This window comes from Loxodonta africana, chromosome 6 (genome assembly GCF_030014295.1).
Source record: "Loxodonta africana isolate mLoxAfr1 chromosome 6, mLoxAfr1.hap2, whole genome shotgun sequence".
NCBI classification, from domain to species: Eukaryota; Metazoa; Chordata; class Mammalia; order Proboscidea; family Elephantidae; genus Loxodonta; species Loxodonta africana.
In genome coordinates, this window is record NC_087347.1 from 4,946,453 (window position 1) to 4,969,439 (window position 22,987).

At 46.2% G+C, this 22,987-nt stretch overlaps 1 protein-coding gene across 24 annotated transcripts in view; it reads right to left on the reverse strand.

The window, feature by feature from the left end:
- Positions 1-22,987, reverse strand: part of LRRFIP1 (LRR binding FLII interacting protein 1) — a 155,165-nt gene that overhangs the window by 10,467 nt on the left and 121,711 nt on the right. For 13 of the 24 annotated variants that reach the window (XM_064286467.1, XM_064286473.1, XM_064286476.1 and 10 more), the window contains 8 exons: positions 21,972-22,049; positions 18,072-18,107; positions 17,365-17,490; positions 15,129-15,200; positions 12,537-12,707; positions 11,175-11,267; positions 7,103-7,241; positions 1,762-4,755 (listed from right to left, as the gene is read on the reverse strand). In XM_064286467.1, coding sequence (XP_064142537.1) covers positions 3,101-4,755; positions 7,103-7,241; positions 11,175-11,267; positions 12,537-12,707; positions 15,129-15,200; positions 17,365-17,490; positions 18,072-18,107; positions 21,972-22,049 — 2,370 coding nt within the window. In that variant the 3' untranslated portion in view covers positions 1,762-3,100. Of the gene's footprint in view, positions 1-1,761; positions 4,756-7,102; positions 7,242-8,867; positions 8,961-10,157; positions 10,251-11,174; positions 11,268-12,536; positions 12,708-15,128; positions 15,201-17,364; positions 17,491-18,071; positions 18,108-21,971; positions 22,050-22,987 lie in introns of those variants that run through there. The other 11 variants (XM_064286480.1, XM_064286483.1, XM_064286479.1 and 8 more) reach the window with 4 other exon arrangements.

Genomic DNA, 22,987 nt, shown 5'->3' on the forward strand with positions numbered 1-22,987 from the left:
GTTACCTTTCCCTATTTCCTATATATATCTACAATTATACTTAAGCATATTTTTGAAGGGAGATTTACGTTTTATGTACTGTAGCCGAGTTCTGGTTTGGGGCTGAAAAATACCCAAGGTTTTTGAGTTGAAGGTGTCAGTCCTAAATGTTTTGCTCTGTTCTGTATTATTATAACATTTCAGGGACTTAAGTTACTTTGGGAATGTGGTTGACAAATAATAGCCTTTTGATTCCTGTCTGAGTTTTATCTTTTGACATTGAAATCTTCCTACATTGGCTTCTATATTTCCATCCTACTTAAACTGAGTATACTGAATTTAACGATTTCTTGATCACTAAAGGGCCTCATATGTATGCAAAAGATGGACACTGAATAAGGAAGACTGAAGAAGAATTGATGCCTTTGAATTGTGTTGTTGGTAAAGAATACCGAATATACCACGGACTGCCAAAAGAATGAATAAATCTGTCTTGGAAGAAGTACAACCAGAATGCCCCTTAGAAGCAAAGACGGCGAGACTGCGTCTCACATACTTTGGACATGTTATCGGAGGGATCAGTCCCTGGAGAAGGACCTCATGCTTGGGAAAGTAGAGGGTCAGCAAAAAAGAGGAAGGCCCTCAATGAGATGGACGGACACGGTGGCTGCAACAAGGGGCTCAAGCACAGCAACAATTGAGAGGATGGCGCAGAACCGGGCAGTGTTTCTTTCTGCTGTGGGTAGGGTCGCTGTGAGTCAGAACTGACTCGATGGCACCTAACAATGACATAACAAAAAGGCCTTTACTGTGAACATGAGTGACTATGCTGGGCTGTGATGTCATTACACTCTTGAAGCCTGGTAATCAATGTCTGCAGTGAAGCCCTCTCAATGAGCAAGAAATGGCTTGGCTCTTCAGATGTCTCGTTTTTGCCCACTTCCTGATTCTCAGCTGTCACTCCCCACAGAGTCCCATCTGCTTGTTCACTAGCACAGTGCCTTCCAGATACAAAGGGTTTGAAAATGCTCACTAACTAAACGAATGCGTCAGTGAGTGAGTAACAGACTGCTCATGGCTGAGCTGAGGGATGAGAAGTCTGTCATCATATCCATAAATGTGCTCTTGAATAACGTGGGAAAGAAAGGAAAGAGCTTACACGGGTCAGTGATTTCACCAGCTAGTGACCTGGCTTGTTGAGTCACTTCCCAAGAAAGCTTTAAGAGTGGGAATGAGAGCTGTTTTCCAAGGCGGTGTGAGGACAATTTTGATGTTAGGGACCTAAACTAAAACCCTATAAAGCCCTTTACAGCCAGTGGGCTGGAATCTCCAGCAAACCTGATATTTTTCCATTTATATGGCATAACTGGAGAGGATTTATCATGCCCAATATCCTCCACCTCAAGACATTTACACAAAAATAGTCAAGGTTTATTTGCCCTTTTCATCATACCGTTCAAAAAACAGTCTTAAGTACTGGGACATACAAATAGCAAAGCGACAGAATGGAGACCTTGCTCAGCTAGGGTTCCTTGTTAGAGCCACAGCACACAATTCGAGTGATGATCTTCTCAGCTCTCCAGGGATGGTCCAACATCAGCCCTGGTCTAGACATCCAGAAGGAAGACCACTCAGTACTTATGAAGGGCAGCGGGCGTTAGTCTTGCGCAGAGCCCCAAGGGAGACTTAGCTCCCAGAAGGAGACGTTACTTTAAAGATGTGTTATGTGTAACAGTGGCCAGAATCAGACCTCAAGCAGCCAGAGAGTGGAATCACAGGGTCTTAAAATTACAAAATGTTTTTATTTCCATCACATAATAACACAGTTGCTTCAAATTTTATTGAGCTTTTGGTCTTGGTGCACTCAATTATATCTCATAACAGTAATACGAAGTCACGTAATCTCATAAAGTGTCAACAGCATTCATGATGTACATTCCCTTGTGATCTCAACATTTTACAATTATTTTTCTAAATGCTTCTTTATATAGAAAATATATATTCCCTTCAGGCAGATCAACACAAGAAGTTTCCAGTAAGAATGCATGGAAAAACAGCAAATGAAAGTATTTATACCAAAATACCCCGAATGATTCAACTATTTAAAAACCCCTGTTACAGTCTAATTAGCAAGATCAGTGACCTTTTGTAAGGCTCTTCTGAAGAATGAGTAGACGCTCAAACAGAAAGAGGAGGAATTTTAAGGTTAAAAAAAAAGTTTTTTTAATGGCTCTGCCCTTCCCAAATACTTCAGTGCAAGAGGGAATGCAATTTCAACATATGTCTCTTCCAGAATTAAAAAAAAAAAAAAATAGAATCGTTGCATACAATGAATTTGGTACATAATCAGCATAAAGTGAAGTCAAAATCTCCTACAAAATGAATTCAGGTCCCATCAACAATGAGGTCCAAAAGTATTGGTTTGAAATACAATACTTCTGTGAGGTAAAGGTAAACCAGATCTCTCCTGTACTTGAAGGTGTTTACTCATTATCCCTAAAATGACCAACTGTTATCCTAAGGTGTGTATTTTATCATTTGGTGACCTACATGCTATCTGGCCGTTTGTCTCCTTTAGAGAAAACACCATACAGGTTATAACGTACATGTTAAAACCAAATATGAAAGTACATATATCTGAATGAGACAAATCAATTTCAGCATCCATTAAACTCACAGCACGGAAATCTCAAAATTCAATTTGGTCCTTTCTGTCAGATGCTGATTTATTTGGTCAAGAGTGTCCACGTTCACATCAGCCTAAGGCAGAAGTTCAACATTTTTATTCTGATTTTAAGCAAGAACAGAAGCAACAGTGTACATTATTGGCTGATACCCCTGGAATGCTCTCAGTTACAACGAAGACGTGTGTCCTCCTAATCTGGGTGATAACCGTAATGATTGGATAGAAATCTAAAGGTGAACAGTCGACAATGCAAAAGAGTAGGTAACTTGGCGGCTGATTGCCACACAGTGTGTTTATACTGAGTTAGAGCTTTGTATGCATATCGCCAGCGGAGAGAAAAGACAAGCGCCTCCTGACAATGTGACTTACTGTGCAAAGTCCTCGGTCCTCTCTAAGCCTCCACCTCACCAGCTGCCCTTCTGTTTCTGCCTTGGCTCAGGACATGGTACAATCTTCTTTGCTTTTGGTCTTCTCACTGCCACCTCTCGTATCTTCTTTGCGTTCTGACTCGAAGTCCCCCAGCTCTCCTGCTGGTGCCGAGGAGTCATCGTTTCCTAGACTAACGTTCTCTAACACTTTCTCCACTGTCTGACTTGGATGCTCTGATGTCACACACGTCACTGCGCTTTCTGTTTGGGAGACATCACTAATTTCCTCGGAGGGTCTAGCACACACATCTCCATCCTCTGGCTCCAGAGGACTGCTCTGAGCAGCACCCTCTTTTCCGGCATTCTCTTTTGTAATACTTGCATCTAATTCTTTTTCACTAGCACTAGTGCCTGATGACTGAATTGTATCGTTTTCAAAATCTAGTGCGTCTCTATCAGCGATTCCTTCCCCCGCCTTACCTGTTACAGCATCATCTTCTGGGTTAAGTTTCCCATTCAACTCAGTTTTAGGACTTTCTAGACCCTCAACATTCTCGCTGCTCCCTGATACCACTTTCTGTTTTGCATCTTTAGTTACCTCATTGTGGGCTTCTCCTGCGGCTTTGCTGTCAGTTAATTTGGCCTCTGCTTCCTCCTTAACTTCACTGAAATCTGTGTTCTGAAACGTTAACTCTGCCTTAACATCGTTACAGGTGTCTGCAGGGACTGGCGACTTTTTCTTCTTGTTTTTCTTCTTCTTGTTCTTTGCCTTCTTCTGTGATGAGTCCAAGGTCTCTCCCTGTTGGCTGGCCTTTTCTTCATCACGTTCTTTCAGATCTAGGGGTTCACTTCCACTATCCACCTTACCTTCACCCATTGCTTTCTGATGGTTGCTCTTGGCTGCTGGAGAACAAGGAATGGTTTGGCCTTCTGTGGGTTTCTCATCCACTGATTTCATTTCATCCTCATCTTCACTGTGCTCCCTACCTACTTCTGCACTCTGAGTTGGGGCCTCCTTGGGCTCTGCTACTTCCTGGTTGGTGATTTCCTTCTCCAAGCTACACTCTGTGCTTGGGTCTTTAGGGGCATCTACCGTATGATTTTCATCCTGATTCACTGGGTCTTCACTACATTTTGGAGGACTTGAGGCCACTGGGCCCATGTGCTCCTCCACGTTAGCTACCCCTGCCTCTACTACACTCTCTGTAGGGGTCCCACACTGCCCCCCAGCGTCTGTACCACTTGCCCTTTCAACGTCTGGTGTGTGCAAAGGAACAGATTCCTGACACGGTTTTGTGCTAACCTCTCCCAAGTTGGTTTTAAAATCCTCTTGTTCTTCATTTTCCTGCTTTTCTGCAGATTCTTCCCTTTCATTTTTGATATCCAGGGCACTACCACCGTCCTGCTCAACCACAGGGTCTGGGCTCTGACTCCCTAAATCACTCAAGCATTTGGGTTCCTCAGGGGAAGCCCTGGTCCTATCGTCTAATGTATTCATGACCTGCTCCTCATTTTCTGCATTTGCTAATGTTTCCGGGGATGAGGCCTTGTCTTCAGAGGTTTTCTGGTCCTCGGTATTTTCACTAGGACGTAATCCCTCTATGTCCACACAGTCCTTTCCTCTGTCCTCTTTGTGCCGCTCTTGCTCAGTATTCTGTAAGATTTCTCCTTTCCCCACATTCTCCACCATTTCATTTTTCACCTCCACGTCACTGGCTCTTCCTAAAAGACCATTGAGAAAATTGAAGGGACCACATGATGTGGTGACCACTTGATACATACCAAATGTAAACACATGTCCTAATTCCCACCCAAGCCCGTGCCTAAAGAGTGAGAATCATCAAGAGCCAAAAGAACAGAAGCCTTTGCCAGTTCCGTGCGGCAGGGCAGCAGCTACACTAGTGAGCTCCTGATCAGCAAAGGCCACCGCCACCAGCTGAAAGGCCAGGGTGGTTTCTGGTGCCATCTTGCATGAAGTGATTTTTTTAAAGGTGATGTTACGTTTTAACCAATAGAAAGGGCTTCAGATCAGGCCGCAAAACAATCCAAAATGCTGAGGTTTAACGATGGACTTAGGTTTGGCTCCCTGTTCTCATTTCTAAGTGCACATCTGGACTACTCACACTTCCTCAGCTGTCAAATGGCAACACACGTATCACATAGCCCCAAAGGGGCTTCTAAGGGACTTTTTAACAGGACATTCAATTCACATTAAGAAATTCAGCCTCAAGGTCAGCCTCAAGGACAATATTTTTAAAATACCTCATATGATGTAAAAAGAAATCCACCTTCCGCCACCCAATCAATGTATGTCTTCCTGAGACAACATCTCAAGTCTGTGCCCCAAAAACATTTTTGCTCCATTCCTAAGGGACTAGAAAAAATTCCAGCAGGAGGCAAGTGCTTAAGATCAAGATGGCCACTTAATTAAACAATCAACAATTCAACAGTTAAAGAACATATCACTGCTTTGGAACGAACAGTTATATTTTGGGTTCTCCAAACAAACATAACTCCATCGTACTAGATACCATCCTACTGAAAGTCAAATTTGGTAACTTTATAACCTCATGGTCTCCACAAGGGGGTGTATTTTCTCCAGGGAAAATGGGCAAAAAACATCAGAACTTCTATTTAGAGTTAGTTTTACTTAGCCCCTTTAAAATTTCTATTACCGCGCTTGTCTTATACTGCACATCTTATGCTAATGAAATAGAATACACGCATAAATTAAAAATACACGTGGGGACATTCCCCTAATTTTTTACCGATAAGCATATGTGATCAAAAAAACACTTGGTAAACCCTGTCCAAAACTTATTTCTGATTCTTTCAGTATTTTACAAATGGTTGTCAAAGGTTTAAAAAACCTATGTTTGAACAAGAATAGCACGCTCAAACTCCTAGCTGCTCGGGTAGCTAAAATAAAGGTAGGATGGAAATTAATTACTGATTTTCTTTCGACCATCCTGATGCAGTTAAAGGAGCTGCGTTTCTTTAATTACCGAGATCATCATAAAGACAACGCGATGCCTCCCTGGGAAGCAAATCTGGAGAATCTGGGGCCTGCGGGCTTCTACGTGTCCATAAATAAAAAGAAATAGGATGAAAGCTTCTGGACTGAAATTAGAGTCACAGACCTTGACCTCATTCCAGCCTCACTTTAAAAAGCTGGAACCAGGACATGTGAGACCTTATTTGTGGCTGCAACCGGAGGCTGGACCCCAGAATCAGAAGGTTGGCCTCAAAGCCAGATACTGAGACAAACAGTCCTTGGAGGGGCATGAATCAGTGGACCTTTCCAGATAAATGCAAACTGTATAAGCTACATCTGCAATCTGTGGGACCCCCCGGTTTATGTTCTTCCAGGAGCAACACAGGAAATACAAAGTGGGGGTACTACCTCTGGCCAAGAGGCAAAAATGTTTAAATAGAAAGGGGGTACGACCTCTGACACAGGCAGGTACGCTCAGAGTCTCCTTGGTAAGCAGCCTCCTCTGCACCGGTCATGTTCCTGCCGAGTGCCACCTGTCCATCTCATGTTGTGGCTTTAGAATGGCAACCGAGAGACGGGTGGCCCATCTCAGGTGCCAGCCCACTGTCCGCGGCACCATGCACGTCAGAACACGTGGCGGAGCACGGAGCGTGCTGGGCGTATCACAGACATGCCTTCCTGAGAGCCTCAACTCTTCTGCTCTTTGCTCCCTTCCGTAATGGAATACCCTAAAAAGGCCATACTTGATATGTAACCGAGGAAAAACCACGCAGTTACTGTCAAAATCGCCCTTAAGTTTGAGCCTCTTTTCCCTGTGTTCACAGTCTCGTGGGCCAGCTGTGAGAAGCGAGAGCAACGTGACTGAAGCCATCGGTGATGAACACAGGGGAGGGGCATGCCAAGACACACTGGGCCAGCCTGCCGCTTGGGAGGCGCCCCGTGAAGTGACAGACAGACGGCATGCCACGTGACTGTTAACTGATGAGTGGTGATGACTTGAATGCTAACAAGGCATGGAAGGTGAGTCGATGCTGACTGGAGAGGTGGGAAGACCCAACCCAGGCAAATACTTACCTAGCGTCCCGTCTCCTGGCGACTTGAGGGCGCGTAACTCTTCTGTCATCTTCGTGGCATCTTGGTGGCTGACACTATTGACAGTGCTTGAAGCCTCTCCATTGGCAGCTACTTCTGAAGTGAGGATTATTCCATGTTTCTGGGGATAAAAACAGGCTTATCGTAACACTCCCTGAACAATGCTGGGTTCAACTCTGTTTTGGTAATAATAACAGTAACAGTAGCAGCAGTAAGACACTGTCCCTCCTGAAGTAAAGGCCATTTCATACAGACAGGGCAGTGCTATGGCACCACATCGGCAACCACGCTACCAAGACACACAACCCTGAGGCACGTGTTCCACTCCATGTCTCAACTCGCTGGTGACAAGGTCCTGTCCACAGGCATCCTTTTTAGCCAGAGGTCGCGGCCTGTGAGCTTCCACAAGCTGGAGCACCAAGCAGAGCAATGCAGAGTGACCCTTAATTCTGAGACCCGGCTGCATCTTTTAAAAAGAGAGACTGAGATGATGAAAGAAATATGGATGGGTTCCTGAAAAGACTGAACCGAACTGATGATACGGAAGGGATTAAGATGGTGGCTAGGAGCCCTGATGGCACAGTGTTTAAAGCGCTTGGCCGTAAACTGAGAGGCTGGCGGTTTGAACCCACCAGCTGCTCTGTGGGAGAAAGATGTGGCAGTCTGCTTCCCGTAGAGTACAGCCTTGGAAAGCCTATGGGGCAGTTCTACTCTGTCCAACAGGGTCACTATGCGTCAGAATTGACTGGACAGCAGTGGGTTTAAGATGGTGGCTAGAATGCTCAGAAAATTCAAAGAAATAGAACTTGGGCTCACCTAGTAGGGAAACACTTTGAGAACGGCTTTCCTTCCTCACCCCAGGACCCTCCTTCACCATCGACCACTCACTCCCACCTCCCCGCCCACAGCTGTCTCTCTGTTGTCGGCAGGAACCCCCAGCACTGCCCTCACATCATTAAGTCAGGGTGGGGCCACCTGAGGCGAGTGAGTACATGAGGAGCGGGTACCTTCCTGGGAACCCACCATCCAGGCCAGTGAGCCTTAGGTCTAAGCCTGTGCCCTGTGGTTTATGGCTTGGGGTGCGACCCTGGAGCATAGCAGCACACCTACATTCCCGTTGGCTTCTCAGGCATGGTCCCACGGCCATGCCCTCGCTCACCACTGCCTCCTCGGGGCTCTGGGAACCCACTCTGACCTCTGGCCCCAGTGCTGCCCACTGGCTTTCGACTCTGTGTCCGGGTAGCAGCTGATAACTCCTTGGTGTGGGCCTAAGAGGACCAGAAGCTTCCCCCTCCTGCACTCCGAGGTGTCTCACAGTCCGGTTAGCTTGGGCTTCTCCACCACTCACCTAAGACTTTGTTCAGCTAGAGAAGTCCTTAAATTTGAGGCTTTGTTAAAAAGAACCAAACAAGCTTTCTAAATTTTAATAATGTCCTGAATAATTTACTAATGAGTATGAGACAGAATCGAGACAGCATAACAAAAAATTGGAAATCAGAGCTGTTTTCGACGCTTGCATGTGTCAGAGGCCACGGGCAGGCAGACCCCACTGAGCCTACATTTCCTCTTCATTCTCCGTTAATCTTATATTTGAATTGGTTCACAGAGCTAAGATCAATGACACAGAATCAATTAACACCATATACACACACACACACACACTCTCTCTCTCTCTCTCTCATTCTTGGGCATCCCAGAATTGGCTGTTGTCCCCTGGATGTTTTTAAACTCTCCTTTGGCTCCATACCTTCAGTTCCTGTTTGAGCACGGCTGCTTCATCTCTAAGATCATCTCGTTCACTCCTTATGGAATCAAAGAACTCTTTCTGCCTCTCTAAGGCCTGAGCGTGCAGCAGCAGAGAAGAGAGAGAGAAGAGTCATACAGGTAAGCAGAGAACTTAAGAAGCAGGGAGAAGAAGTAGGCTCGTACTGTACTGCACAACATTAACAGAGTTTTAGGACGTTAGATAGAACATGCTTAGAAATACAGACAAAATGCAGGCAATTAAGCTTCTCTTAGTTCATGCAAACCAAAGAACGTTCTAGTTCCTGCTCCCAGAAAGAGTCTGACATTCTGAAGCCCAGCAGCAGAGTGCGAGGCACGGGCGATGATTCTATTCGCATCATTTCTAGCTCGGTCTGTGGCTTCACAGCTTTGCGTCAGAGAACGAACAGAAGCGGTGTACCCATTTAAATGAGGGATAAATAAGGAATAGAGGGAAGAAATGTTTAGGAACCCCCAAAATAACAGCAGTTTTAGCACTTTCTGTAGACTATTCTTCTACATTGATTTTTGTCATTTGTTGTCACAAATACAAACTTAAAGTGGTCCTAAAGCAGAACCACACACAAAAACCCTACCCAGGTGTGGACGAGCACATCCGAGTGGGAACACGGTGCAGCTTCAGGACGAGAACGCACGGTGATGTGCCCAGAGGTCCACGGCTTTTCTCAGGAGCTATGCAGCCCCACAGCCTACTTTTTGGGAGCCATTTGTTAGTATTTTTTTTTTTTTATTGTAGCAGTTACTTTGTGGGGTTCCTTTCCTCCTCTTCTTCCCTGCCTCAATGCTGGTGAGTTTCCCTTTGCTCATGGAGGGGGGGCCTGAGTGGTCTTCCCGGGGTACATTTCAAGGTGGACATACGTAAGACATTGCACCTGCCACCTTGCAGCTTCCTCAAACTCTGTGAGAAAGCACAGTCACACCGGGCAGGGAATTCTAGCACGTTCCGAGCCTCTGCACGTCAGCCCTGCTGCAGAGCGCCTCCCGCACTCCACAGATTTCAAGTCTGCTCACAGCGCAGCCAGGGCTAGCTGGGTCAGTGCTGGCAGAGCGCGAACCTTCATGCTTACAGTCAGCTTCAAGCTGAGTTAATGCCAATTTGGGTGAGGCGGTGAATTCACCATAATTCAGTGTTCCTTGGGGGCGGGGCACGCACACTGGCACAGGCTTTTTGCAAACCAAACGCTCTGAAAGTAGGAAATCTGCCAAGCCAACTGCCCAACTGAATGGATTTTCAAAGATGTAAGGGTCCTACCCCTATCTTTTTGTCCTTCCACTCTATCGTTTCCTGAAGATCAGAAATTTCCCTGATATAACTCGCCTGTTTCTGCTGTAGCTGTCGGATTTCCTGAGGGATAGGAACAGATAGAAAGAAAGCAGATAAAGAGTTAAACAGGAAGGAAAACTCCAGTGCCAGATAAGCTGAGTGCTCTGCTGGTCGTCACTAAGTCCACACTCCAGGCGCCATTTTAACTCATTAACCCTGAATTCACCGTCTGCGCTCCAGGTTTCTCCCCCTCGTTCTACTCCCTGCTTAGGTGAATTCTTACTTACACAAAGAAACTAGTGAAAGTACTGATTAAGTTTAGGAAACAAAAACAACCTTCTGCATTCGTTTTCTATTGCTGCTGTAACAGATTATCACAAATTTAGAGGCTTAAAATAATACAAATTTATTTGCTGATAGTTCTGGAGGTCCAAAGTCCAATATGAGTCTTGCGGGGCTAAAATCAAGGTGTGGACAGGGCTGCGTTCCTTCTGGAGGCTCTAGGTGAGAATCCGTTCCTCGCCTTTTTCAGCTTCTAGAGGCGACCTACTTCCCGGGCTTGTGGCCCCATCCTCACATCGCTCCAGCCTCTGCTTCATCATCCCATCTCCTATTCCTGCCTTTGACCTTCCCGCCTCCCTCTTGCAAGGACTCTTGTCTTTTCACATTGCGCCCACCCAGATAACCCAGGATAATCTCCCCATCCCAAGGTCCCTAACTTAATCACACTGGCAAAGTCCCTCCACCGTGTAAGGAAACACGTTCACAGTATCTGGAGATTAGGATGTGGACATATTTGGGGGGCCGTTATTCTACCTTGCACATCTTCCCAAAACACAACACCATCAAAGAATGAGATGACTCTTCACCAACGACAGGGACTGTCTCTTGAAGTTGAGACACAGAGAATGGGCCTAAACTCAATTTTTGAAGAAAAGTGTTAACTTTAGTAATGAACCAACAAATACTACAAAGTCCAAGACGAAACAGGAAAATGCTACCTACTTCAAGCATTTCTTCTCTTTGCTTCAGGGCCTCCTTCACCTCAGCAAACTGGAACTGCAGGACGCTGTGGGCATGTTTTTCCCGCTCAAGTTCCTACAAAGAAGGAAAACCGGAGCTAAAGATGGAGAGAGATCACCCTTAAACAAAGTTCATCTAACAGCAGACCCTTCTCTGAGCTTAATAAAGATGTTTAGATTCTTAAATAGAGTAACTGTGGTTTTTCTCAGGAAACAAATGAGTATGATTTCCTTAAAATCCTTGACATTTGTAGCAGACAACAAAATGCAAAATAGGGAATGTACATCTCAGGAAAACCTTGACTCAGCTAATTGTGGTTTACTCACAAATGCGTTGGTTATTTTATAGGCATGCTTCTTCATGTTTATGTTTTTACACTACATCTAAAATACTAATTTTTCTCTTAGTAAAACTGTCTCTAGTTTACATGTTGAAATTACACACATCAACATTTCAAGCAACTCAGCAAAGAACTTGGTATTCTTACTCTCAGATGTTTGAGCTTCCTGGACAATTGGAGAACCACGTATATACACACATACATACATTTATACATATATATATGGGGCCCTGGGAAACCCTGGTAGTGCAGTGGTTAAGAGCTACGGCTGCTAACCAAAAGGTCGGCAGTTCGAATCCACCAGGCGCTCCTTGGAAACCCTGTGGGGCAGTTCTTCCCTGTCCTGTAGGATTACGATGAGTCGGAATTGACTTGACAGCAATGGGTTGTTTTTTTTTTTTGCAGGGGTGGGGCATGAGAGATGTGGCAGTCTGCTTCCGTAGGGATTTACAGCCTTGGAAACCCTATGGGGTCACTATAAGTTGGAATTGACACGACGGCAGTAGGTTTGATTCTGGATTTTGGGGGTGCATTTGCTAAAGTGCTCGGTTGCTAACCAAAAGGTTGGTGGTTTGAACCCACCAGTTGCTCCACGGGAGAAAAATGTGGCAGTCTGCTTCTGTAAAAGATTTACAGCCTTGGAAACCTTGTGGGGCAGTTCTACTTTGTCACGTAGGGTTGCTATGTGTCAGAATCGACTTGACGGTAGTGGGTTTTGGTTTTTTACACACACACACACACACACACCTATATCTGTATCTCTATCTGTCTGGCTGTTATCCTTTATAAGGAAACCTGGTTAAGTACTCTGCTGTTACCCAAAAGGTTGACAGTTCAAACCCACCCAGCAGCTCCTCGAGAGAAAGATCTGGCCATCTGCTTCTATAAAGATTATGGCCTAGGAAACCCTGCGGGGCAGTTTGACCCTGTCCCATGGGGTTGCTAAGAGTAGAAATTGACTCAATGACACCTAACAACAACACTACTACCATACCACAGCTTACTTTGTTTTTCTCATCATACTGTCGTCTGGATTCAGCCAGCTGCTCCTCCAGCTCCAGCAACGTGTCTTTTAGGTTGTCCACCTGGTACATGAAGTTCGTTTTCTCGTTGTCCAGCTGAGCATTGGAAACCATCGCCTTCTTATACTTCTCTTCGGCCTCCGCCAGTGAGTCCTGCAGAAATCAGGGCAGAGTTTGCAAATTGTCGTGAGACAACAAAAACAAGGATTAGTTCTGTATTCCTTTAAGAAATTAAAAACAACAACAACAAAAAACTCAGCCCTAAATTTAGACTTTATTTCTTAGTGCAAATTAATGAGAAACACCTGGCAATTTCAAAGGCCTAGAAGTCCCCTCTTTTCAGTTTGATCAAATTCTCATCACTCAGAAAATTAGTTATTAACTGTGCCCTGGTGGCACGATGGTTAAGTGCTTGGCTGCAAACTGAAGGGTCAGCAGTTCAAACCCACCAGCAGCTCTGTGGGGGAAAAGACCCAGCAACCTGCTCCTGCAAAGATTACAGCCTAGGCAACCCTATGGGGCAAGTTCTACTCTGCCATAAAGGGTTGCTATGAGTTGGAATGGATCTGACGGCACACAACAACAATCCCAGAGATGAAAGCAACTTATACCCTTGTTAGAACAAAGGGCGTACAGCATAGAAAGGGTTTTGGTCCCGCAGGCAGGAGAACCACTGACTTTTCAGACAGATGCTACACTGTGACCAGAACCAATGCAGGACACTGTATGATTCCTGAGCCAGGAAGCTTCTTGTGTTAGCGTGGCAGAGCTGTTCAACGGGTTTCTGAAACAATCACCCAAGACACACAACCAGAACCTGACACAGGGCCCGAGAGTGGGGTTGAGAAAGCTCAGCACTTGCCAAAAGCTACGACTGATCATCCTAATTTTGGCTTACGAACCAGGAAAGGATTAAGGGGTAATTCCAGATTCTTGACCCACAGGAAAACTAAACGAGGTGCACAGGTCTCACTGGGGGGTCCCGGAAAGACAAAAGTCATCCCTTTGGAAGGACACACGGGAAAGAGGCCAGCAAGGTACCAGGGTGATGCCACCACTTGGCTCAGCGCTGGGCGGTTCCCGTTAAGATCCGCAAACAAAGTTGGGGAAGGAGCTCCAGGGGAACAGAAAGGTGGAATCATGAGTCTGAGATGAGCAGTGCTCAGCCACGCGTATCGTGTGCCATGGGAGGCTCCATGCGGACCACCCTGGCCTCGCCCTGCACCTCCAAACTGGAGGAACAACTTTAGGTGGGACCAGCAGTCCCTGGACTGGTCCAATGGCTCTCTTTCTACATGAGTCATAAGCCAGAGTCTCAACTGTTTCCCTGGTGGCACAATGGTTAAGCGTTAGACCGCTGAGAGGCTGGCAGTTCGAACCCACCCAGAGGCTCCTCAGGAGAAACACTTGGCAATCTGCTTCTGTAAAGATTACAGCCTAGGAAACCCTATGGGGCAGTTCTACTTGTCATATGGGGTCGCTATCAGTCAGAATTGACTTGACAGCCCCCAACAACAACAACAACAACAAAGGAGTGGTGACAAACATGAAAACAGTCAATAAGTCATGTGATCTATGTTACCCTCTATCTGGCGCCCTGTGTGATAATCAATTCCGACTTTTTACCAGGCAGGGCTTCAAAACGGTTCTTTTTGGTTTGACCCCCTGCTGAGAATTTGCGTTTTCACCCCAGATGTATGGAGTCAGAATCTACATTTTAGCACGATCCCAGATGATTCTCTCGTGAGGATCCTGTTAAAATGTAGATTCTGATTCAGTATATCTGGGGGTGGGGGTGGGGGTGGAAATGCAAATTCTTAGTAGGGGGTTGAACCAGAAAGAACTGGTTTGAATTCCTGTTTCCAGGTGCTTTCTGGGGAGCTGGAAAGGAAGGGACAGAGCCATGGTCGACTGCTAGATTAGTGGTGGGCCATAAGCTGCCTGGTGGAGACACAGAAAGAAAACCCGGTTGCCGAATACTCACCTTGCCTCCCAGGAACATGGCTGACACCATGAGGCAATTCCACATTCTAAACGTGGCATGCATACACTCAAAGAAATCTGAGATGACACACACCCAGACATGGCTTCAGCCAGCAGAATTTACAGTACGCAAACGCTTTGGAAGTTTCAAAAACATGGTGTGTAAGGACTGACTTACTGGTAAAAACATCAAATATCTAGAGAAGCAAGTTAAGCAAAGCGTTGCTTGTATGGAACTGCTACGGAAAGGGAAGAAAACCAAAACCCTTCTTCAAGGGTACAGTACACGTCGGGGGGAAATGAGGAACTGGTTTTAAGCTGGGATGGGGGACAGCAGTAGGGTGCAGAGGGAGGGTGAGAGCAAAGCATGCATCAGGAATACATATTAGTAACCTTTTCTACTGAGTTACTATGGGTTCAAAACTGCACTTGGGCAAACGGTGAGCGCCCACGCCTAGGCCGGCATCACTGCCACATTGCGCTCCACGACCTGCAGCCTGTTTAGCACACAGCATGCAGGGTGAATATCTTCTGTATGGCTTTTTTGTAAGTTGGGTTAGTATCACAAGCCCACACTGTGTCAGCTGGTACCTTCATTTCTTTCAGTCCCTGCATGTATTTGCCTTCTACATCCTGAATCTGGTCCTTTAGCTCATTGAGCTCCTGGGGGAAATGGCAAAAGAGGCAGACGATGTCGAGGGAAAAATCAGCTGCCATCACAAAGAGAGGCAATCCCCTGACTCTTTGTATACTTCCGAACAGTGTTTCTTATTTGGCTAGTCTGAGTACCGATTTTTCTTTTTAAATTAAAAGGAAAACCAAGTAAATTGAAATTTAGGTGTATCTATATATCGTTATTTCCCTGGGTGGTGCAAGCAGTTTGCAATCGGCTGCTAACCTGAAGGTTGGTGGTTTGAACCCACCCGGTGGTACTGTGAAAGAAAGGCCTGGGGATCTACTTCCATAAAGATTATACTCAAGAAAATCCTATGGAGCAGCTCTACTTACAGGGACGCCGCGAGTCAGAGTCAACGCAATGGCAATGAGTTTGGTTTGGATTTAATATCATATTTTTACACTTTTTATAAAATAGGCAAAATAGGTTTTGAGAATGCTTCAAGTTCTTTTACTCATATTTAATGATTCATTCCAGCACTCCAAGTTCCTACTTTCTGCTAGGTAACAGGAGAGGCTAGAGGCAAAAATCAGCAAGGCGTTGTCCCTGCATTTATGAGCGCCAAGTCTCTCCTCTGTCTGTCTCGTCCATCACTGAGTTCCTGGTGCTTCAGACAAGCGCCTGGCATGAGCTAGACTCCCGATAGATAATTGCTGAGCAAATGAAAGGCGCTCACAACTAAGACCAGAGATGAGCTGTGACTGCAGCAAACTCTACTTCAGTGCAGAGAAGGATTGAGCTCAGAGCTGCAGGACCTGCAGAAGACGGCAACGGCATGGACATCTGAGGAAGAGCACGGTCTGCTTTCCGCTTTCTGATGGCGCTTTTGCGCTCACGTACTCAGTAAACTTAGCAGCTGGGAGGCACCTTCAAGGCAGCCCCGTCCAACCTTCTCCACCTTCCCTGCCAAACGGTGGTCCAGCTGTTTGGACAGCACCAGTGGCAATTACCAACCAGTTTTAATTGTTAGAAAACTCTTCCATAAATGAAGTCAAAATCTTTACGTTCCTCCCTCTGACCTTGGCCCTGGCCTCTAGAGGACACAAAGTTCTAGTAACTTAAACATCCTCCTTTCTAGTCTTCTCTGTTCAGATGCAATGCCCCTAGTTCCTTTATCAAATGATGGTGTGTTTCTCTCACACACGCTGAGTGTCACTGTATGCCTGGCCCTGTGCTGAGTGCCAGTCCCTGGGTGTTGCAAAAGGTGAATGTGCTTGGCTGCTAACCCAAAGGTTGGAGGTCCAAGTCTACCCACAAGCACCTTGGAAGACAGGCTTGGCAATCTACTTCCAGAAAAATCTGCCACTGAAAACCGAATGGACCACAGTTCTACTCTGACACACTTGGGATTGCCATGCGTCAGGATCGACTTGATGGCAAGTGGTTTACTGGTTTAATCGTTAGAAAGCTCTTCCATAAATGCAGCCAAAATCTAACTCCCTGAAATTTCTCCCTTTGACCTTGGTTCTGTCCTCTAGACAACACAAAGTTCTACGATTTTTGTAAAAGTGAAGTTGGGTTAATATCATGAGCCCACACTTAACCTTCTTCCTTTCTAGTCTTTTCTTTTCGGATAAAATGCCCTAATGACTTTAATAAACGGAGTTGTGTTTTCTGAGTGTCACCATATGCCTGGCCCTCTGCTCACTGCCAAAGATGTAGCAGACAATAATATCTACATTCTAGTGGGAGGAAAAAAAAACATTAAAATGTAATATGCTGAGGTCTACCAAAGGCATATTACAAATGGAAAGGAAAGGGATACACAAAGTCAAGGTTGCTTGAAAGTACCTGCTGTGGTCTGGGAACAGTAAACAATCTGGCATCCAATACAGTCCGGGAAAAGTAGACTGAGTGTCTACGCACGCTAGGTACACAAAAATGACTGATCTTGTGAACACAACATGGTGAGTGCTCTGGAAAGGTATGGCCAGAGAGACAGGATAGGACCGTAGTCTGCCCTGGAGGGGTGGGGGCAGGTGGGGGGATGGTATCTGAGCTGGGGCTTGGTGTTACCAGAACACCATGTTTATGGGAGGGAGGGGAGACAGGACCGAGATCCAGAATTTTAAGAATGAAATCTTTTTCTATTTGAAGACATGTTCTCATAAAAGATACTTTTAAGTCGTAAGGAAGTAAAGAGGGTCTTACCTTGATTTCCCTAATGGATGCCTCAGTGTCGATGGAGATGGACGTGTCTCCGCTCCCTCTCCGGGAGGACGTCCCACCCAGAGAGGCAAGGGTGGCTGCAGACAAGCTGGGCATGTTACGAGACCCCTAGAATATTGCAAAGGATCAAATATGATTTCAGACAAAACCGAAAAGACTTAGAAGATTGAGATTACAGGGCCTTTACTTTAAGTCCTGGTGGTGCAGCGATTCAGAGCTCAGCTGCTAACCAAAAGGTCGGCAGTTTGAATCCACCAGCCGCTCCTTGGAAACCCTCTGGGGCCGTTTTACTCTGACCTATATATGGTCACTATGAGTTATAATCAACTCGACGGCAATGGGTTGTTTTTCTGGTTTTACTTTAACTCAGTTTCCAAATGGGAAAACCTTCAATGGGCTTACGGTAAGAGCACAGAGCGCTTTGTTTTGCGGGACCACGTGGCAACTTTGGGATTTGCCTGGGTTGACCTTGAGCTCCATGGTTAGGCCTATCATGAACACCTCTGTCTTCTTCAGGATTTTTCACTCCTGCTGGAAGTGACTCCCAGGGAGCTTTCTGGAGAGATGAGATACTAGTTTGGTGGGCCACTTACTGGTCCAATGTTCACACATCGGCAGGCATCTTTGTTAAACACTGAGCAACTATGTTCATAAATGACATAATACAAAGGCTTACGGCAACTCCTCACCTTCTCAGTAAAGTCTTTTTCTGGTCTCTCTTCAACCTGCAGAGGAAAATGGACAAGTATTAAATACTTAAAAGCATTCAAGGGACAATGTGGACTCAAAGGGAAGGAAGTAATAAAATGAAGCATTAGTCCCTCCGTATTTTTAACAATGACTTTGAGGGGTTTCCGATGCGCGGCTACGGGCAGTGTGGACACAGCAGTGGTGCTGGTGTAGCTCACTAGGCGGGTGGACTCAACCGTATGGGTTTCAAAGTTTACGATTCCCACTAGAACATAACTCCAAAACCCCACTGCCATCGAGTCGATTCCGACTCATAGCGACCCTGTAGGACAGAGTAGAACTGCCTCACAGAGTTTCCAAGGAGTGCCTGGCGGATTCGAACTGCCGATCTTTTGGTTTGCAGCCATTGCACTTAACCACTACTCCACCAGGGTTTCCAGAACATAACTAGGTCAACATAAAACAGACACTGATCACAGAAGGACACAAAACAAAGGCTTTATTGCTGAACTGAGCTGGACAGGTTTACTCTGTCGACTTCTTGCAGTTCTGGGTGTCGATCTCAACAAAGTAGAGGAAAACACCGGCCGTTTGCCGATGTGTGTATCTGGCGTGTGTGAAGGTACATAGAGGAAGATCTTTACTTCAGAGATGCACGTCACATCCACCAAACTAGACAATCTGCAGGTGTCAGGTGGTCCCGATCATCCTATCCTATCGTCCCGGGCAGAGCCCCGGAGAGTCCTGGGCTGGTGTTCTGAGTTGTGTTGACGATTTAACATTTCCAATGTGATTCTTCTCTCCACTTAGGAATAAAAAAAACAAGCCCATTGCCATCCAGCTGATTCCAACTCATAGTGACCCTACAGGACAGAGTAGAACTTCCTCACAGGGTTTCCAAAGAGTGGTTGGTGGATTTGAACTGCTGACCTTTTAGTTAGCAGATGTAACACTTAACCACTACACCACAGGGTCTCCAAGGAATAAGAATAAAATTATTCCTGACATATTTTTCAATTTCAAATAACTACAGAAAATCCACCTGTCTAGTACCCAGTCTTCTGGGGAAATTAATTCATTAAATCTCCTGGGGCCAAAACCTTCATTCCCCGGAAGAGTATGCTAGTTTGCCGAGCAAATATTGATCAATCTGAAAATATGGAAGGAACTTTAACTCTTGAGGGAATGAGAAGACCCAGTTCAACAGACTGCCAAGTCACTGCTGAGAATCTGGACCGTTTCTGCTGCACAGCCGAAATGGTACGTTTTCTGATTGCTTGTCAGCAAGAGCTAGATATTATGTGTAGCTAAAGGAAGCTCCCGAAACCCGGGGTTCACCTACTCAGACATCCGTGCCCATAAAAGCAGGCCTCCACCCAACTTACTCTTAGTGTTTCTTGTGAGAGAAACGAGAAAGGGCACACAGCGGACCACAGATGCTGGTTTTGTGGGGTGGTGAGTGAGGACGTGTGCTCGACCTTTAAACAGATGTCTTTGTTCTGCATGGACTCACTTGTTACCACAAACACACATCACTTTTGTAAGTTGGAAAATGGAAAATAAGGAAGAAGGAAAGAAAAAACTCTAAAGCCCCAGCTTTCTCTGTTTATAGTTAAAAGAAGCCTTGGCTCTGACATACGAAAATGGCTCAGAATGGGACCGTCTGGGGTGTGTTTCTGAGCAGAGACCATGCAGAGAAAGATTAAGCTCTAAATGAAAGTTAGAGCAAATCTATGATGAATTATTGTTCCCAATGTCTCTACATGTTAAGGAAAAGCCCTTGTGTTTGTTTTCCTAGTTAGAAACAAACAAACCCACTGTCGTAGACTCAATTCCGACTCATAGCGACCCTATAGGACAGAGTAGCACTGCCCCATCGGGTTTCCAAGGGGCGGCTGGGGTGTATGTATTTGCGCCCCTAAGGAAGTATGCAGAGCGCGAGTGGACGGATGGGACCGTACATCCGCTAGAGGGCAGCCGTGAGTACCATCTGACAGCTGTGAGGCCTCCAGACAGAAGGTGCCAGCTGCACCCACTTTTAATAAAGCTCCCTAGCCATCCTCTAAATGAAGGACCGGATTAGTAAATTAGATGGCGTATTTAATTTTGACACAAAGCACTTTTCTTTAGTCTCTGAAAATATATAGACGCAGAAAGGGAAGAGAGGAAAGCGTAGCTCAAAGGGTTTTTAAGCGTTGTCATAGGGTGCAGAAGCTCCGTGGCTGGGGGTGGACATGGGCAGATGGAGGCTGGGGGGCTACCACTGCAGGGGGCTCCATCCCAAATACCACGGGACCCTGGATAAGCTGTGGAACCACTGTGAAACCCACTTCCTCACCGGACGGTGGCCTGTGCAACACACCCCTGGATAACTGGGCCACTACAAGAAGAAACACACTACAGGCTTCATTCTGTTGTGCTCTGTAAAGGTGTAGTTGCCTCTTCTCTCCAGGTGAAGCTTGGGAGCTTTAAGCGCCTGGCCACAGGGCCCCGGCCAGGAATGAGGGCCTGTGATCGGACCTTCCTCTCCCAGGGCACTTCCTGCTCTACCCCCGAGAGGCCCAGGCCAGACTGCGGCTGTCAGCCTCTGTGCCGGGCAGTGTCCTGGACAGAAGGACAGGGAGACCCAGCACAGTGTGCCTTCTGGGGATTTTGACTAGACTGGTCGGCTTCCTTCCAACACACAAGCCCAAATATGTCAGCTACTGCTTTCTGTTTGCCCAACATAATCACCCTGGGACTTAGAAAACAGAAATGGTTCAGATTCAGCGTAGGATCATGAGTTTTGGAAATGAAGGGAAGTGAGGGATAGCTGAGATCTGTTTTCTGGACTCGCTTCAGGCGCCAGGGAGGTGCTTATTTCCTGTCCCCTCCTGGATGTCCTAGGGGTAATGACTAGTGACAAGGGGCTCTGGTGAGCTGCTGCAGCCATGCCCCCCACCCCTCCACCTCCCACCAAGAACTCCTGCACATTCCAGAAAAGTCTCTGCAGTTCTAACAAGCACACACTGGAAGTATTTTCCGCTTCGGGGTCCCCAACCGACGTGAGGTGCTTAGCATAGAGCAGGAGGACCCCTGACACATACACTCTCTGCGGGACCCTGATCTGTGCCAACCAGCCCACTTTGTAAAAGGAGCAGCCGAATCAAGGAAGAAGAGAAAACCCAGCTGTTATCTGTTTGTAATGAATTCAAAGACCAGCTCAGTGAAATATCTGAGAGCGGCACACACTCAGCGCTTCCATTCAGAAGGCAGTGTGGACACATCTGCGAACAAACGCATACGCAGGAGTCTTTTCAGTTATAAATGCAGAGGATTGAAAAAAATAAACAAGAGCTTTAGAACGGGACAGGGGCCCCTTGCAGCTCTGGGGCTTGGCACGTTCTCAGCAGCCTGAGAGCCAGTGAGATAGCAGGTACATGGAGAAGAACCAGGGACAGAACAGCACTGAAAGGCTGACATGTAATTCCAAAAACTGCCCGGGTCCAATAACCGATAAGATTTCAAATAAAATGTTAAAATTCAACCCTGTACATTTTTAAATCATAAAAAACCACAAACCACAGAAAACAACACATCCACGCACGAGTAGCCCCCCGTTTCCCTTCTCCCACTCAGCCCCCCACCTCGAAGCCCTGCTGACAGTCTCTTATACAGCTCTTTAGAAATGCAGCAACAATCCTAACAGTATCGCTGAAGAGTAATACTCTGCATTTTTCCCAGTTCCAGTTTTCATGTAGACACGAAAAGAAACACAGAAAAACCTTCTGGCTTCATCCTGTGTTTGGGTTTTGGAGGTGGGGGTTGCTTTGAACAAACAGAGAAGTGGGAGTGTGAAAAAGGGCAAGGGGAGGAGAGAAGGAGGCCGGTGTGCGAGACCGAGCGGGGGACAGACTTACCACGGGGCTGGCTCGGGCCGAGCTGGCCCGGGAGGAGGCGCGGGAGCCGGAGTTGAGGTAGCCGCTGTACTCCGAGGGCTGTGTGTGCAGCCCGCAGCGTCAGACACGGACAGAAACAGAGGAACAGGGTCAGCAAGGAGCGAGGAGAGAGGGCACCCGACAAAGTGCTTCAGTTAGTTTGTGATTAGCCACTCGCCTCGCAGAAAGGAGAAGAGTTAGGGTTAGAGAGCACACGTTCCCCTTGGGAAGAAGGCTGTGCCCACCGCATGTCCAAATAAATGCCCACTAACAATTTTAACAATAAACATAGTTATTATAACACCAGGAGAAAACAGGATTCTTAGTAAATAAAAAGAAAGGGATCCACAGCCCCTGTTCGTTGGGTGTGGAGTCACACCTCGCTGATACACAGAAAACCCCACAGGCGGGAAAACAGTGTGTGAGAGCTGAACTGGGGCTGCCTCCCAGCATGGAAACTGACAGGGGACTGGCTTCATAAAAAAAAAAAAAACAACTGAAAATTCTGCTTCTCTACTGTCTTTACAAGTAGAAACAAACAGATCTAAGGTAAATATAAAATTATGCATGCTCTTTAAAAACAGTTTCATTGTCGTGAAAATATATACACCAAAAGCCACAATACAACAACTTCCTGTGTACGGCTTCTTAGTAGTACCAGCTTACCTTCTACCTAGTTCCCTGCATGTACGGATGTATGATCTGTGTATGTATGTATCTGTCTATCCATATGTCCGTCTGCCTGTCTGCCTGTCTGCCTGCCTGCCCATCCTCCCACTCCCCCACCCATCCACCCACCCCCCCACCCATCCACCCACCCCCCCCACCCATCCACCCAAACTCTCTTCTTGTAAAAGGAAAACACCAGCAGCTCATGGATCTGGAAGCGATGGCGTCTTAACTTTGATTGCGATTTGCGTCTGTGCTAGTCCCTAGATACATTTTCACGTTATCAAAAAAAAAAAACAAAAAACTTATTTTCCTGAAGTTGAAACTGA